This window comes from Schistocerca gregaria, chromosome 1 (assembly GCF_023897955.1).
Source record: "Schistocerca gregaria isolate iqSchGreg1 chromosome 1, iqSchGreg1.2, whole genome shotgun sequence".
NCBI lineage: Eukaryota > Metazoa > Arthropoda > Insecta > Orthoptera > Acrididae > Schistocerca > Schistocerca gregaria.
In genome coordinates this window covers 484,571,684-484,589,967 of record NC_064920.1, presented here as the reverse complement: position 1 = coordinate 484,589,967, position 18,284 = coordinate 484,571,684, and the positions used below count along the sequence as shown (strand labels likewise).

Here is an 18,284-nt window from a genome sequence, read left to right as displayed (position 1 = left end):
TGATCATATACGGAAGACCTATCGGAAATAGTCCCGACAGTTGAACGGCTCCGAGTACAACAGTCAAACTCTTGAGGAATTCCTTTCTGTAGCACATTGTCGTAACCGAAGTGTGTGGTTGACCACTGATTGACTAGCTTATAATGAAACCCTGTTACAATTTGGTTATCATTGCTCTACATTGTCAGACGACAAACATTCTTTGCTCGCCTCTTCGTCGGCTATAAGCGTCTCGTAAGGCCAGAAAGTGTCTGAAAGTTAAGTGTTAAAAAAGGTGGCAATACCACAAACTTTGTTTTTAGTTAGAACGACTTACATAATGTTCATGGCAACGAAAGTGCGCCTGGAGAAATGGGCTGCTTACCCAACAATAGCGTACTATTAATTACCCAATGAATTTCAACCGGTCTAAGCACCTGTAATTTGTCCCCTATGGAGTCTTCCGAGTGCATTATTCTGTGCCGATGCCTAGTTATGGCGAAGGGAAGGTACGTATTTTATGCCTAGTGGACTGTCAAAATACTGACCAAGTACGAGGAAACTACGAGGGGTTGGGGGGGAGGGGGGTGTGTACTGAACTAATTTACGGGAAACAAGGAGCCAGGGTCTCGTTTTGGATTCGGGCCTCACTCATGATTATGAAACAAAACGTGCTGGTTTGACTTCATGTGGAGGTTTTACTTCAGATTGGTCGCACAATTTTCTGAAGTAATAATAGCAAAATGGAACTGAATCTTATGACCACTACCCAGTCGTTCGTTAGAGGTTTTTGCTAACAGCAAGGAAACGAAAAGCAGTACAAGCTAGTGCCCAATTACACTTAAGCAAGGGGAAAACATCGCAGCCGTCTTCACTAGCCTACCGCCATGCAAGCAACCCGGCATTCCTGCCCTGACCACTGAGCTAAGGATGTGTTATCGCCTATTCTCCTAAATTGACATGGCAGAGTATCAACTATGAACAATGAATATTCAGTATCAAGAGGGGCTTTACTTTTCTCTGGACCTTTAGGACAGATTTTAATATATTACGATGTGAAACACCAAAACCACTTTAAACCGCAGCGATACGAACGATATACATACTACCACTGATGAGAATTTGTGTGCATTGCCGTAATTTTTCCTCTTTGATAACTGAAAATGTGCCACAAAATACACGAAGATGAATTTTGTCCCAAGTTATGAAAGGCTGAACCAATCAAGGCAGCGCGTCAGTATGTACTAAATACAGAATTAAGACAAAAACTACTTTAGTTAACCCATCATATACAACTATTTACAGAACTTCTCTCCCAGGTAGCAACCACGTGTGCTATGTTACACGGTCGACACGGTTCGTTCAAAATATTTCCCTTGGATTCGTTGGGCCGTATCAACGAAAAGTAAGTCGATAGGTACCTTTCGTGCCGTGACAAATTTAGTACACGAAAATTCTGAAAGTGGACGATTCATAATTCCCATTTCATACTATACAGCGCAATCATTAGTTGGGTGATTTGATTCAACAGACGTTTGTCAAAGCATTTCATTTGTCATCTGGCTAAATAGTGCCCGGATACAAGTTTTGTTTAAACATCAAATGCACAGTGATTACCATCGGGCAGAACTAATCGTCGCTCTGATGCCCCTCTTAGAACAGTAAAGCGGTACGCATTTTGTAGATACAATTTAATGTGCTTGCCAAGAGATCTATGAAATTCTTGACTGCAACTATACAAAGCAGGACTATTAAGTGGGAAAACATTCCTGCTTCCAAAACAAACGCCACAGGCAGCATATTTACATTCTTTCTATAGCTGAATTTGGTTGGGACGGGGAAAGATTTCCGTACGAAATGGATGACAAGAGTATTTGTGTTAGACCCGCGCACAGTTTGGGAATGACTTCTCACAATTACCCTGCAGAACGTGCTACATCACAAGGCGAAACACAGCATGATTTACACAGTCGCTAATGGCAATACTGAACGTGTCATTTAACTTCACGTTAATTTCACATCACACGAAACGAAACTTAATGATCGAAATAAATTTTTCTGTGGACTTCACTGGTAGCACGTAAGCGAAGGTACACCACAGAAGGCACTCCAGCAGTTCTCTGGCGACAAATTCCAGCAGACGAGACCTGGCTGACGCGTGTCCTGTTCACACTACGCTGCAATCTGAGAAACACAAACGCGAATGACGTTTCACTCATGACATAAGGCACGATTTCACGCCGGTGAATCAGCGCCCACAATGCTATGAACTACTCACGTTTCTCACGCCCATTTCGTTACACCCCTGAGTTTGAGCTTTTACCGGTCGCACACAATCTCAAAATCAGAAACGCGAAGCCTCCATGAATACACTCCGCTGGCCAATACGCTTCTTCGCTCTCACCATTAACTCGAACATTTCCATGGGGCTACTCAGCTTCTCCCTAGCAGCCGGCCTGCTCCCTCCCCCACACGACACTTCCCGCTGGTTCTCCCCTCCGCTTTCCCTCAGTCCCGTGCGCAGGCAAAGACGCGATGGTTAGGCTCGGCAGGCGTTAGGGGCAGGAAGCGAAACATCTGCCGCCGCCGCTGCGCAGCACAGGCAGGCTGGGCCCGCAGTGTTGCCACACTTCGCACGGCGACTGCGCTGCCGCCGCCGCTGAGACCGACGGAGGCAGCCAGCACAATGTAGAGTTTTTGTCGACCACCACGCCGGTACCCGGATGAACTACTCTGCCATTTAAACTGCTAATTAGCTTAATTGTGAGGGATGGCTGGACCTCAGACCGGCTGCACGTCTAACAACGATCTGGCTAGAGCACAACGAGCATCTCAAGACAACCAGTACAAACAATCCATGGAATAGTGTGGAGAGATGGGGCGGGGGGGGGGGGGGGGGGGGGGGGGAGTGTGAGAGAGAGACGCTATAAGTTTTTAATTGGGCAAGCACACGAATACCAAAAACCGACAACAGATGTGCGAAAGCACATGCAGCAAGTATTTCTACGAACGCATTCAACGTGTTTCACGGATGACAAAACATTACGCATATTCAGGTAACAAACCTAGCCTTGGCACCAACCACCCAGAATTTTTCCATCAACGAAACAGAGGCCATACTAACTGAGCACAGGGTCTTGATTCTTGTCCAGCAGCCGGATGCCATTCACAGCCTTCCTACTTTCTGCGGCACTTACAGTAGTACACACTTCGGTAACTTCTTCAACCACAGGTTCCTAAAACGATGAATACCACTGACGAGAAACTGCCAAATACACGCACTGCCAAATACAGGCAAGTTTCCCAACATGGTTTAGAACTCCATCCTTCAAATAGTGCCCGCCATTAAGAACCGGAAGCGAGCAACGAGGCCGCGTGGCGGCGTCTTCCTCAGTTAGCCGGTCGCATCTCCACGTTTCACAAGGTGGCGCAAGGCGATACTCCGTAAAGAAAAGCCGGCACACACTGAAAACATTTGCCTCAACTCACCTTTATCGAATGTTCCCTCATGGTGTCAGGTGTAACTGCAACGGTGGCAACACGTCTTGTCGTTTCTTGCTTGATTCCTACCGCACTAACAACAGACGATCGCGCGACTCATGCGAGAGGACGCCACTGCGTGCAGGCTTGGTTCGGCTCGCTAGCTCGCTCTCCCTCCCTCCGTACCTTCCCCTTCCCCTTTCTCCGGCACCGCTGCCCTTGCCGCCTGTGGCTCGGCTCCGCTCCCCACCCCACCTCTCCTCGTAGTCTCGTTCAGCGCTTCCCCTCCTCGGCTTGCCCCTCCAGCCGGACTCGACTGCGGATGGCGGGAAAGCAGCGAGGCTGCCTGTTGGCCGTTCTCGGCCCGACAACTTGTTGTGTGCCTGCGCTAGAATAGCGTGGCCTCGCCCTTGCGTGAGCACGCGGGCCGCTATGCTGATAGCACCTATACGTATCGCTTAAAGCACGCTGTGACGAACGACTTCCAACAACCTGTTTCACCAAGATAACAAACGTTTCTGCAACAGAACGATGCTTAAAAAGTTCGACCATATACTGAAAGAAACTGGATGCAACACATAAAGAGGAGACTGCTGATCTTCAGCCATGCATCCTTCACCGCTTCCGTGTCATTATTGGAGCATCTTGACTTTACAGAAAGTCTAAACTTTAACAACATTGATGACATCTGATAATTATTTCTACGCCGTGTACTGTGAAATAATTTGTCAGTGCCTCGAGTTATGACTTTTCACTGTATTACTCCACGTCGCATGTTTTAGCTCTTCCTATTCGTAATACTAACTTACAAGACGCACGGTCTAGGCTCCCCACCGTCTCAGGTTAGAGTCCTCCCTGGGGCATTGGTGTGTGTTGTTCTTAGAGTAAACGTAGGGACCGATGACGGCTGTTTGATCCAATACCAACTTGCCACAAATTTCCATAGAGATAACGTGGCGACAGAGCGATGGAAGTAACGATTTTGTTCTATTATACACTATCGCACCACACGATGAGACAACACTGTAATATTAGATACAGGTCTACCGGCACTATACTATCTGAGCCAAATAATATTATCGTGTTACAGACATCATTGTTGGTACGAACGAAGAGGGATGATTGAGACTAGCATCAAGAAAATTCGAACGGGAGACCGCAACCAAGATTTAGTTTGTCACTACATTTACTAACAGAATGAATACTATTGCGGTAAACGTGTGTATAAACGAACGAAAGGAAGGAAAAGGAGAACATCCAGACGGCATTTTAATGCAAGTTTCTATGAATAACTGTTGCGAAATTACAGTCGTCCGAACACAGACTGTAGCAACAGCCCAACGTGATACTAAATAATTTAGTTAAACTGTAGTAATCGTGTTACAGGAAAGATAGGTATCTCACTAAAATTAAAATAAAAGTTATGGTCTGCTGGAGATGTAGTCCTCAGCTACCTAAATCCTACACTTCCGGTATTACTAGAACGATTCTTTTCTTTACCGTAGTTGTCATTCTACTTTAGTTATGCATGAACTACAAATTTATATTTTGCAGTTGTGTGTCGAGGGGAGACGCAGCCAATCACTGCTGCAGCTTCGAAGCCTCACTCCCTCCACTGCTCTCTAGCCGTAATCCACGAAACACAACCCACCCTCTTCCAGCCCCTCTCCACAATCCAATCACAACACCCAGCAATCATAACCCAAGCTTTACTTCGACAGGCAGTCCTGCTCTCAGGATGTTACGACCTATGCCAATGTTGAATAGCTGATTTTTAAGCACCACTTTAGATACAGAAAGTGTTACATGATTGAGAAAATAAATAAATATCTGTAGCGTCTCGCTACAGAGAAATAACTACGGAGAAATAACTTCACAATTTTCATTTGTCCTTACAGGCGTAATTATAATAAATCCTACTTTTTATACATGATTTTCATGCATTCTCCCGCACATCTTCGACCCACTTACTTCGATAGTCAATTTTTGTTCTACAAACTTAATACATGATTAGTTTTTTTTGACAACCGGTCTATTTTGGAGCAGCTCTAAGGTGCATATTGGGATCTAAGTTCTGCTGACTAAATCAGGGATTCATCTCTGTGTTTTAGTACCCGAATCTCACGTAGCTGCGTCCGGGTAAATACTTCTGCCTTCCATGCTCGAATCACGATGTTCATTTTTCTCCCTTTATACTTACACGATACGGACTTATGCAGGAGTACCAACTGGGATTCAGCCAAGTGCGTCATGAGCGAAGATAATGAAAACCTTTCGGTTTTACCCCCAGTTTGGGAACCACTCGTTCAGCAGTGGCAACAGAAGCATAACGCCACGACATGTTCAGCGTGGAATGTCAGATCCCTTAATCGGGCAGGTAGGTTAGAAAATTTAAAAAGGGAAATGGATAGGTTAAAGTTAGATATAGTGGGAATTAGTGAAGTTCGGTGGCAGGAGGAACAAAACTTTTGGTCAGGTGAATACAGGGTTATAAATACAAAATCAAATAGGGGTAATGCAGGAATAGGTTTAATAATGAATAAAAAAATAGGAGTGCGGGTAATCTACTACAAACAGCATAGTGAACGCATTATTGTGGCCAAGATAGACACAAAGCCAATGCCTACAACAGTAGTACAAGTTTATATGCCAACTAGCTCTGCAGATGATGAAGAAATTGATAAAATGTATTATGAGATAAAAGAAATTATTCAGGTAGTGAAGGGAGACGAAAATTTAATAGTCATGGGTGACTGGAATTCGTCAGTAGGAAAAGGGAGAGAAGGAAACATAGTAGGTGATTATGGATTGGGGCTAAGAAATGAAAGAGGAAGCCGTCTGGTAGAATTTTGCACAGAGCATAACTTAATCATAGCTAACACTTGGTTCAAGAATCATAAAAGAAGGTTGTATACACGGAAGAATCCTGAAAATACTAAAAGGTATCAGATAGATTATATAATGGTAAGACAGAGATTTAGGAATCAGGTTTTAAATTGTAGGACATTTCCCGGGGCAGATGTGGACTCGGACCACAATCTATTGGTTATGACCTGTAGGGTAAAACTGAAGAAACTGCAAAAAGGTGGGAATTTAAGGACATGGGATCTGGATAAGCTGAAAGAACCAGAAGTTCTACAGAGTTTCAAGGAGAGCATAACGGAACAATTGACAGCAATGGGGGAAAGAAACACAGTAGAAGAAGAATGGGTAGCTCTGAGGGATGAAGTAGTGAAGGCAGCAGAGCATCAAGTAGGTAAAAAGACGAGGGCTGCTAGACATCCTTGGGTAACAGAAGAAATATTGAATTTAATTGATGAAAGGAGAAAATATAAAAATGCAGTGAATGAAGCAGGCAAAAAGGAATACAAACGTCTCAAAAATGAGATCGACAGGAAGTGCAGAATGGCTAAGCAGGGATGGCTAGATGACAAATGTAAGGATGTAGAAGCTTATCTCACTAGGGGTAAGATAGATACTGCCTTCAGGAAAATTAAAGAGACCTTTGGAGAGAAGAGAAATACGTGTATGAATATCAAGAGCTCAGATGGCAACCCAGTTCTAAGCAACGAAGGGAAGGCAGAAAGGTGGAAGGAGTATATAGAAGGTTTATACAAGGGCGATGTACTTGAGGACAATATTATGGAAATGGAAGAGGATGTAGATGAAGACGAAATGGGAGGTAAGATAATGCGTGAAGAGTTTGACAGAGCACTGAAAGACCTGAGTCGAAACAAGGCCCCCGGAGTAGACAACATTCCATTAGAACTACTGACGGCCTTGGGAGAGCCAGTCATGACAAAACTCTACCAGCTGGTGAGCAAGATGTATGAGACAGGTGAAACACCCTCAGACTTCAAGAAGAATATAATAATTCCAATCACAAAGAAAGCAGGTGCTGACAGATGTGAAAATTACCGAACTATCAGTTTAATAAGTGACAGCTGCAAAATACTAACGTGAATTCTTTACAGACGAATGGAAAGACTGGTAGAAGCTGACCTCGGGGAAGATCAGTTTGGATTCCGTAGAAATATTGGAACTGGTGAGGCAATACTGACCTTACGACTTAGCTTAGAAGAAAGATTAAGAAAAGGCAAACCTACGTTTCTAGCATTTGTAGACTTAGAGAAAGCTTTTGACAATGTTGACTGGAATACTCTCTTTTCAATTCTAAAGTTGGCAGGGGTAAAATACAGGGAGCAAAAGGCTATTTACAATTTGTACAGAAACCAGATGGCAGTTGTTAGAGTCGAGGGGCATGAAAGGAAAGCAGTGGTTGGGAAGGGAGTGAGACAGGGTTGTAGCCTCTCCCCGATGTTATTCAATCTGTATATTGAGCAAGCAGTAAAGGAAACAAAAGAAAAATTTGGAGTAGGTATTAAAATTCATGGAGAAGTAGTAAAAACTTTGAGGTTCGCCGATGACATTGTAATTCTGTCAGAGACGGCAAAGGACTTGGAAGAGCAGTTGAACGGAATGGACAGCGTCTTGAAAAGAGGATATAAGATGAACATCAACAAAAGCAAAACGAGGATAATAGAATGTAGTTAAATTAAATCGGGTGATGCTGAGGGAATTAGATTAGGAAATGAGACACTTAAAGTAGTAAATGCGTTTTGCTGTTTAGGAAGTAAAATAACTGATGATGGTCGAAGTAGAGAGGATATAAAATGTAGACTGGCAATGGCAAGGAAAGCGTTTCTGAAGAAGAGAAATTTGTTAACATCGAATATAGATTTATGTATCAGGAAGTCGTTTCTGAAAGTATTTGTTTGGAGTGTAGCCATGTATGGAAGTGAAACATGGACGATAAATAGTTTGGACAAGAAGAGAATAGAAGCTTTCGAAATGTGGTGCTACAGAAGAATGCTGAAGATTAGATGGGTAGATCACGTAACTAATGAGGAGGTATTGAATAGGATTGGGGAGAAGAGAAGTTTGTGGCACAACTTGACTAGAAGAAGGGATCGGTTGGTAGGACATGTTTTGAGGCATCAAGGGATCACAAATTTAGCAATGGAGGGCAGCGTGGAGGGTAAAAATCGTAGAGGGAGACCAAGAGATGAATACACTAAGCAGATTCAGAAGGATGTAGGTTGCAGTAGGTACTGGGAAATGAAGAAACTTGCACAGGATAGAGTAGCATGGAGAGCTGCATCAAACCAGTCTCAGGACTGAAGACAACAACAATAACAACAACATGTTCAAAACTGTACGTACTGTTTGTGATTATTGTAAACACAGATTGACAATTTAATCGCATCTATGTACATGGCAATTAAATCGTCAAAGGTATCTGAACTCAATTGCGTAATACATGAACTTACCACCACGAACTATTCACTAACAAGGTTGAACCACCTGAAAATGTAGGACAGTTGCTCCGAGGAAATATTAGGGAATTTGCACAACGTTATCCGGCGGCAAATCCGTGAAGACTGATAATAACATATCCGCCGGGAAAGCTTGAGAGTCACAACTTACCATGTTGTTGGACGAATATCCTGAAATCGATGTTCTTCCGAATAGTAATTTCTTGCAAGTTTATACTAAAGGGACGTACGTTTCACGAAATTTTATAAATTTCATTGTTGGTATTCTTAAAATCCTAGGCAGCTGGGGCACTTTAAAAGTAAGGGTGACGGTAAATTATACTCAGGGGCGGGGGGGGGGGGGAGGGGATGGGTGGGGAGGAGAGATGAGGGGTGGGGAGGGGACGTAGGGTGCTCATCACCCCTCCAGCACCCAAACCTAGTTCTGTTAGTATGCCAATCGTTCGATAGCTTTCCCGAAAGTTGAAATTCACCAAATCCAAAAACAGAACCTGTTTGCCTATAGCTCGACACGGTAATAAATGAGAAAATGTAGAGCAGATCCTATCCAATAGTGGACGTGGAATGGCTGATAATGATGACCAAAAATTTTAGGTCTCACGTGTAGAGGCTGCCAGTTGGATTTGGCGTAATCGGTGGTTTCGGAATACATATCATATTCTGTCAAGGATATCATACTGTTCCAGGTATATCAAGACGATACTTAACGTTGATCAGTTATACCTTCTGTCTTTTCTGTAGATGAGTGTGAGGTACTCTGTTCCAGTTGTAAGACGTGTATATTTCTATTGTCTGTTGTCAAACCACAATTCATGAAAGATGTTTATATTTTATTAATAGGATTAAGTAGGAATAATTAATATTTGTCATGTTGGAAATAATTGTGGTAGCAGGGAATGTCCGCACCAAAGTATTGTTGGCAGGAGAGACCGCACATTGATATAATTAAAAAAAAAAAAAAAAAGGCGGCAGAAACCGCGTATGGATACATTTTAAGAAAAGAGCGGGAAAGACCGCGCACTGATACATTTTGTAATGATAGCAGGGATTGTCTGCACCAGAAAGCATTGCTGGCGGGAGAGACCGCACTTTAGCGTTAGTAGGAATCAGTAGTAAGCGAGAAGTAAAGCGAGTCGGTAGTAGGTCTGAAGCGAGAGGTTGAGAGGAGCGGTGTGCCTGCCAGCCGCCAGCTATGATTTACAAGAGATTGTAAACGGAAGTACGGAAACATCAGCTAACTATTATCATAAGAGGAACTAATATTATTGAATTATTTTTTGAGAAACTCAAGACTACTGAAGGTATGTTTGCGCAATGCTAGTTGTAAGATTATTGTCAAAATTAAGTCCCATTTTAACATTTGTAAAACAATTTCATTCAGAATATAATTAATTTTTGCCAGCAATATTGCATTGTCGCATGCAGAACGATGGAATTTTTTTCGCCAAGCTATAACATGGCGGACGACATAAAGCACGTTTCGACACGCTGCAGTTCTATACTCAGAGACTCCATCCCAAAAACCATCAACGTAAAACTTTGCAAAATTTTATTGTTGTCAAGCAAAAGTTTAACTATGAATTACGTAACTTCAGTCAAACCTGTATGTTGAAATTCAGCTATCTGATCGTGCCAGCCATAGATGCTCATATTTAGTTTCTTGTCAAACTACAACATGGCTGCTAGGAACTGTCACTAGAATTCGAAAAGAAAATACTTTTCAATTCCGCTCCCTCATCAGCCTACTACATCATTTGTTGACAAAGTTTCAAAACAAGAACTAAGTCTGCAATTCTTTGTCGCATGCAGAATGATGGAATTTTTTTTGCCAAGCTATAACATGGCGGACGACGTAAAGCACGTTTCGACACGCTGCAGTTCTATACTCAGAGACCACACTTCTACATCCAGGTTGTATAGAGATCACTGGTTTCAGGCATGCAGTACTGGGACATTTGACTACCTCGCTAGTGATTCAACCGTTGCCGTTGACGGTGGGCCAACGCTTGTAACCACTATTCACTGACCGGCGACCCAAAGAAAGCTGGTATCTGGACCCAAGGTTACCGTTCCTGGATGCGTAATACGCGGGATATTAAATACCTCGATGTCATTTATTCACAGCAAAGGTTATGATGCAACAGTGGCAACAAGGAAACGTCTCAGCGCGATTTGGGAAACGGAGCTGGAAACATAGAGGGAATTAAGTAAGTAAACTTGCGCCAAGAGGTCTCTTACCAAATGAGTGCTTTCCGCACAATTGCCATTTGGAGAGGACATCTATCTGGGGATATCACCTAACAATAATTTTCAAACCTGATTAATGTCTGGAATGCAGCCCTTTCCGTTTCGTCTGTATCTTCGTGACGTCTTCGCAAGCCGCCATAAGGGAATGAACTATGATGCAGATTATGCTATTCAGTGATGAGTAGTTCCTAGTTGAGTATTCCACTTCATTATTTCGATACATGTGTACTGCTACTGTGTCGATAAGAACACTCCACAGGCAGGTAGCTTTAAGGTTAGTAGTAAACGGTGTGGAAGTGTGGTATTTGAACGAGCGCCAAACTGACATGACTTTTTCACGCAATGTGATACCCATATGTTTAATTTTATGTAGTTTACATTTTACTTGGTAACAATACGTAGAGGATTGTCACAGTACTTTTTAACAGGTACCTAATGTCATTAACGTTGAACTGTGCTAACAGTATATATTACGGGGAAATTCCGAAGCTAGAAGTAAATTCTGGACTACTGTCGTTGTGCTGCATGACGAGTTTAAAGAGCACAGCAACAAAAGTAACAAGAAAATAAATTTCGCTAGTTCATAAAACGTTGTGTAACTCGTGATAAGCTTCATTACTATGGTACGCTAGTATAGTAATCACACTTTCTAGAAATATCTTCGATAATGCTTTGGACTGGTCGAGTTAATTGCTAAAAACCCACAAAATTATTTTTAAAGATTAAACTTACATTTATAAGTACAAACTTCGTGTATTTCACTAAATTTAAACGAGCTATACTGCAGTCTTACGTGAGAAATACAAAGATAAATATTGATCGCAAATGAAACCTGTTGCCTGATTGGTTCTCGACTGTTCGGTCTGAGACCATTATCAAGTACAACTAACAAGAGATATGAAGGTTCAGATGAGACTACGTCCTTTATCACACATTTATTCAGTCGGTGCAGATGCTTCCCACAAATAACCAATAGTTCAAAGTGGGAAACGCCCTATTAAAGATCAATATGCAACATGTAAAAGTAAGTACAGCAGTCATCAACGCGAGGATTGCTTTGAAGCGTGGAATCAAAACACGACTGTAGTAGTGTTTTTCTTTTAAAACCGTTACTAAGCAACTCAAGACTTTCAAACACCTGTTTTGCAATGGAAAAAAGTACACGGTTAAAGGTAATAATAAGAACCATACTGTTTTATTAGCTGAGGTCGTACAGTAGGGGCAAGCAGTTGCTTTCCTCGTTTTGTTGGTCTCCGAACCACAGGGCAACAGGTTATTTTTCACAGGGTTTCACGTCGCGTGAACATCGATTTCTTTAGAGACGGAGCACAAGCTCGGATGATATCAATGATGGGGACGGAAATCGGCCGTGCACTTTTAACAGTGTGCTAACCACTGCGCTACCTCGCTCGGTCTTTTTCACATCAGTAACCATCATCAGACGTAAAAGATCTGATAAGTGACAGATAAAAATCCTAGAACTGATCAGCGATCAAACCAGAGACTTTTAGAACAGGAAAAGGCTCAATTCAAGCTCTCGCTTATTCGGAGACATTATGGTAATCGTTCTACACAGGCTCCATAAAATAGTAAGACTGGAAAAACAATAATGTGTCATGAGAGGGTGTGTGGGGTGCAAATGTAGAGATTGAAAAGCATTCCTCAAGCTTTTTTTTGTCGAAGCATCAACGTATCAATACCTGTAACTTTAATTATTATCAGAATCTCTGGTCGAGCTGTTTTTCACAATCTGATGTGAATGTTATATCAAAGCTAGAGCTAAACTCACTATTTTTTTTCCCCATTGCAAATCAGGCGTTTGAAAGTCGTTAGCTGGGTAACAACGGACTTCCAAATATGTTTTTCTGCGTCTTTATTCTTACAGTCAACTGCGGTGTTTTAGGAGTTTTAGAGGTCACATAGCAGATACCGCTTTGATAAGATGTTGATGTTTGGAAATGTACATTTTGTATAAAAAAATTAATTTTAAGATCGGATGACAGTCAAATCTCCCGCTTCAGTGACAGACAGAAAAGAGGGCGTTGTGGTCAGTCCCTCTTTTAATTATGGCATCACATACAATTTTCGCCCAGCTGCAGCGACAAACTGGTACGTTCGCAACTAGTTGTAAGAGGGTTGGCAATACTGCTCAACGGACGGCGGCGGTCTTCGTCACGTAGAAAAGAACCCGACGACTACTACTCGAAACATTGCCGATGTCATGCGCTCCTGTAGAGTAGGGCTGTTGATTATATACCTATATTTTTAACGGAAAATAAGTATATATATCCGCGATACTATCTCCTGGTACCAATATATTGATATCAAAACGGCAACATACAATTCCGATATTTATATTAATTTTTTCACAATTTTCGGTACATATTTGAAGTTGTAGTTTTGAAATTGTAAAAAACATGATTTTACTTTTACTGTGTGAAGGAGTCTTTCTACTTTATGAGCTTTCAACATGTCCAATCTTTCTCTTTGTCTGTGTGAAGCAAGTAAATGTGGCTCAAAAGAAGTAGTCCGATTACACAAGGGGGGGGGGGGGGGGTGAATGGAATAACAAGATTTCCGATGTGAAGCAATAGCACATCAGTTGCTTGAAAAATAATTTTTAACGCGACTAGTGTGCTATTTCTTCTCATCGGCACTCGTCGAAAACTGTTGCTGAAAATAATGAACAAAAATCTTAACTACAACAACGGTCTTTGCGGTGGACGGAGATGTGTGAGATGAAATGCTGACGTAATAGGTGCCTGGCGCTACCAACAGAAACTGCAACGTTTAGCTTCGCCATTCAGTTTTGAGACTACAATTGCGACGTCGCTTGCGTTGGCAGGAAAATAAAAAAAATCGGTATTCGACGTGAAGTGTTCCGGACAAATCCCGTATGTGGCGAAACCGAACGAAGGACCCATCGGACGCCTTTTATTGTGCCATTTACATGCAGTTGACCATTGTTAGCCTAGTGGTTATCGCCAAGCGCTAACGTGCATCGTTTCCATTTGAGTTCTGGCTCTAAGGGGAATAGGTGGGCTACTTGATTGTTACTGTACAGAATATGTAAAAATAAAATCATTACTTAAATATACAGCTCTAAAACTGGCAGTATATTTACGATGTAAAGCCAATCTTTTGTGTGGACTTGATCATCGATACTTTCTCCATCTGTAATCGATACTATTCTACAATGTGTAGTTATACTGTTATTCGACATGTCGATACTATTCCTCGATATTTCGAATGTATTCCTCGATATATTGAGAGCGGATATTGCCATTTTTTTGAACACCTATATATCGGATTCCCGATGTTTTTAAAAATATCAACAGCCCTACTGTAGAGAGCACTGGCCAGAGTTCCGCTGTGTGTATTTCGCGAAGTGGGAGATTTGATAGTGATCAAGTCAACAAATTTATCTTATACCCGAATGGTTTATTTCCGGACTTGCATTCGTTATCGAAAGTTTACCTACTACGATCCCTCTACATTATCTAGAAGCCTGAAATAGGAATTGATACACTCTATATATCTAATAATTGTGTCCGTTTATTTCAAAAGCAAATCGTGCTTTGCACAAGAAATACTACGTGCTGTCACTACCTCCTCCTAAACCTCAATCCTTCCCACGATTGTCACTGTGTTTGCACGCGCTCCCAAAACCAGATGTCGTAAACCGATTTACGAATACCGCGCTGTACGTGGTGACCGAGCGGTTCTAGGCGCTTCAGTCCGGTTCAGTCAGGTTCGAATCCTGCCTCGGGCATGGATGTGGGACTGATGACCTCAGATGTTAAGTCCCCTAGTGCTCAGAGCCATTTGAACCATTTTTAAACCAATACCGCTTCTGATTGGTCATGTAAACACTCCAAAATCTGTTCTGGTGATCCGTTTCTAGCTGCTGATTTCCATTTCACGATCTATTTTCGTCCCGATGTAAACACAACCGTTTTTGAAAAGTGCTTGAGCCGTCACGTTACGTCTTGTTTTCAAACTATTCGACTAATATGGATGTAGATGTAGATATGTAGATGAATGACGTATTGTGCAATGATGGAGAAGCAGAAATATTAGACTGAGACTGAAGCTGTCTACCTTTAATATTTGAGTGAACAGATATAGCAATTGTAGTGACTAAATCTGTTTCTTCCACACTCAATATTTAAAGGGGACATCAAATGCAAGATGTTCGGAAATCCAGATTGATTCGAATGTTCTGCCTGTTGTATTATATTAGCAGCGAATGCTATAGATGCAGGCATCAAGTTTCTAACAATAGCAGTCCTTTTCAGCAATTTCTGCGCATGCGCGACAATAAACTGGCATGCTCCGTCGAACGCGACCGGACACTCCTTTGTTCAAGAGACAGTCGTATCCGTTATGGAGCGCTTCCTTCTACGCGATGCACGTCACCCTTCCGGCAGCCCCATAAGCAGGGGTCCAAGGTCGTTAGATATGGCAACGGTGGTGGCCGGGGGAACGAAACAACCGCGATCCACCCATCGGTTAGGAATGCCGCATCTCCCCGCTGACGTCATACAGCGTCACGCGTGCGCGTCATGGCGGATGAGCACGCGACCGCCGCGTAACGACAGGCACAACCACTACAATTGTTGAGGTAGTCCGTATTGCTAGTTAACTCTTTCATTTGCAACCAGTATCTCCTTCAGCACCTCACAAAAACAAGAAAGACGAGAAAAATGTGAAACTGAAAATCGCTTTCAAAATGAAGAACCGTAAACGGTTACGCTATCAATGAGCCACAATTGGAATCAGTGAACTCATGCAAATATCTGAGTCAATCTATATGGAAGACTACTTACAAAACACTCGTGCGTCCCATCTTACAACACTGAGGTTCTAGGCGCGCAGTCCGGAACCGTGCGACTGCTACGGTCGCAGGTTCGAATCCTGCCTCGGGCATGGATGTGTGTGATGTCCTTAGGTTAGTTAGGTTTAAGTAGTTCTAAGTTCTAGGGGACTGATGACCACAGCAGTTGAGTCCCATAGTGCTCAGAGCCATTTGAACTGCTGAAGTGCGTAATTGCCACAGCAGGTCGGACTGACAGGGGACACTGAACGTACACAAAAACGGCAGCGCGACTGCTGACAGGCCAGTTTTACTCACGGGGCCGTGTCACAGAAAACCTGATATACTTAAAACTCCAGACAGTTAAAGATGGGTGCTAACTGTGCTGCGAAATGCTACTTACACAGTTCCAGGAACCAATATTACAGGGTGGCGCACGAAATGTGTTATCAATTGTTTCTTTCACAATTTTCGACGCACATTAGATATCCCGCTGGGATCTCTACAGCAGTACCAGCAGAGCTTGGAAAAACAAATGAGTTACGAAATTACGTGTAATTCACGATGCTGCCGCTAGGAGACTAGCAAGCAGCAATGGCTGACAATGTAAGACTGAAGACACAGCAACGATCGACAATTGTGTTACTTTTTCATGAAACAAAAAGCCTTGTTGTGACTCAGAGGCATTTTCGACAACAGTTTAACACACGATGGTTCCCTTGCAAGAATACCATCCACAGGTTGTACGATAAATTTGTACAGGAAGGAACGGTATTGGAAGCTAAGCGACCTCGGCTTAAGCCTGTTTGTTCGCCGGAGAGTACTGAAGCGGTACGAGTTGCTGTAAAGAGAAGTCCCGAGAAATCGTGTAGAAAGGCAGCAGTGCAACTGGGAATATCCAGACGCTCCGTTCAACGCATTCTTAAAAGTACCTCCGTATGTACCCATACAAGATGACCTGTGCAGAGAAGCTCACTGAAGATCACAAGCAGCAGAGACTACTGTTTGCTCAGTGGGCGGAGGATAGGAAAGAAACTCTCAACAACGTTTGGTTTTCAGACGAGGCGCATTTTCATTTAGACGGTGTGGTTAACAAACAAAATGTACGCTTTTGGGCCACTTAAAACCCACAAGTGCTTCATAAACGACTACATTATGCTCCGAGGATTACAGCGAGAGCAGCAATTTCCAGTCACGGACTTATTGGACCCTTTTTCTTTGGAGAAACTGTGATCAGCGAGCGTTATTTGAGCATGCTTCGCAATAGCTTCATTCCACAGCTTCTTGCTACTGCCTTGCCCTACAACACTCAGGTTCATGCCAGATGGAGCAAGGCCACATACTGCAAACACTGTGTTGTAGTTTTTACACGAGCATTTCGACATGTAGGTCATTTCACTCAGGTTTCCAGGTCGCTTCAATGACGGACAAAATTGGCCCCCCAATAGTCCAGACCTCAATCCGTGTGACTTTTTTCTTCGGGTGTGCCTAATGGAAAAAATTTTCCCGAAACGTCCACATGATTTAATGAAGCTCAGAAGACTTATTCTTAAAGCTTGCAGTGAAATTACGGAAGACATGTGCCGTAGGGTAATCACTAACTTTAGTGTTCGTTTGCAGGAAGTTAGGAAACGAAATAGTGGACATATTGAGCATGTGCGGAGTTAGAACAAATCTCCATGGTCGGCTGTTCACTGTAGTGTATGTTCCTTTCAGATTGTATTGACAATAAAGTTTAAATTCAAAAACAAAATGGTAACACATTTCGTGCGCCACCCTGTAGGAGATTAATCTAGGAATACATTAAAGACTCGTACGCGTTATTATTGCAGGGCCTACGATGACAAGAGTAGAGCCATCACAGTGCGCCCAGAGGCGTTTAAACAATCCGTCTTCCCCTACTGCTTGATCTAACTGAAGAGAAAGAAATGCTAATATGTGCTACAAAGGGTAACTACCCTGTGCATCCACTTAACAGTTCATTATATGGATGTTGATGCATAGAGGGTGTTGAGAAATGGTGGTCAATAAGTCACATATGGAAAGTACAGGCCAAAACTAGGTAAAAAGCTCCGATAAAGTCCGCAAATCAACCGTTGCCGTGGTACCGCATTAATTCGAGTTGAGAACCAACTGTAAACGCCACTCGGTACCGCGGTAATTACGTTCGTATCTCAAGGCTTGATATTGACTACCTGTTTGATTACGCATGCACAACTACTTCTCTTACCATCTCCGTGCACTGTGCCGTAATGGCCTCAAAAACAGTTACGAACGTGAAGGCACCATTGACAGAGGTTACACCAATGAAGAGTACGCTGACATGCACTTTACGTATGGCAAAGCAGATGGTAGTGCCCTTGAGGTTGCACGATTGTATGAAGAAGCTTTCCCTCTCCGGAGGCAGCCCGACAGGCGTACATTTA

General features: G+C 42.8%; 1 protein-coding gene across 20 annotated transcripts in view; it reads right to left on the bottom strand.

Annotated features, from left to right (window-relative positions):
• The window catches only part of LOC126353529 (polypyrimidine tract-binding protein 1), a 509,631-nt gene that overhangs the window by 224,208 nt on the left and 267,139 nt on the right, over positions 1-18,284 (bottom strand). For 2 of the 20 annotated variants that reach the window (XM_050002772.1, XM_050002774.1), the window contains exon 1: positions 3,104-3,479. The exons of 4 other annotated variants lie outside the window; for them this stretch is intronic. In XM_050002772.1, the coding sequence (XP_049858729.1) occupies positions 3,104-3,145 (42 nt within the window). In that variant the 5' untranslated portion in view covers positions 3,146-3,479. Of the gene's footprint in view, positions 1-2,257; positions 2,789-3,103; positions 3,719-18,284 lie in introns of those variants that run through there. 14 more of the 20 variants (XM_050002778.1, XM_050002777.1, XM_050002791.1 and 11 more) reach the window with 14 other exon arrangements.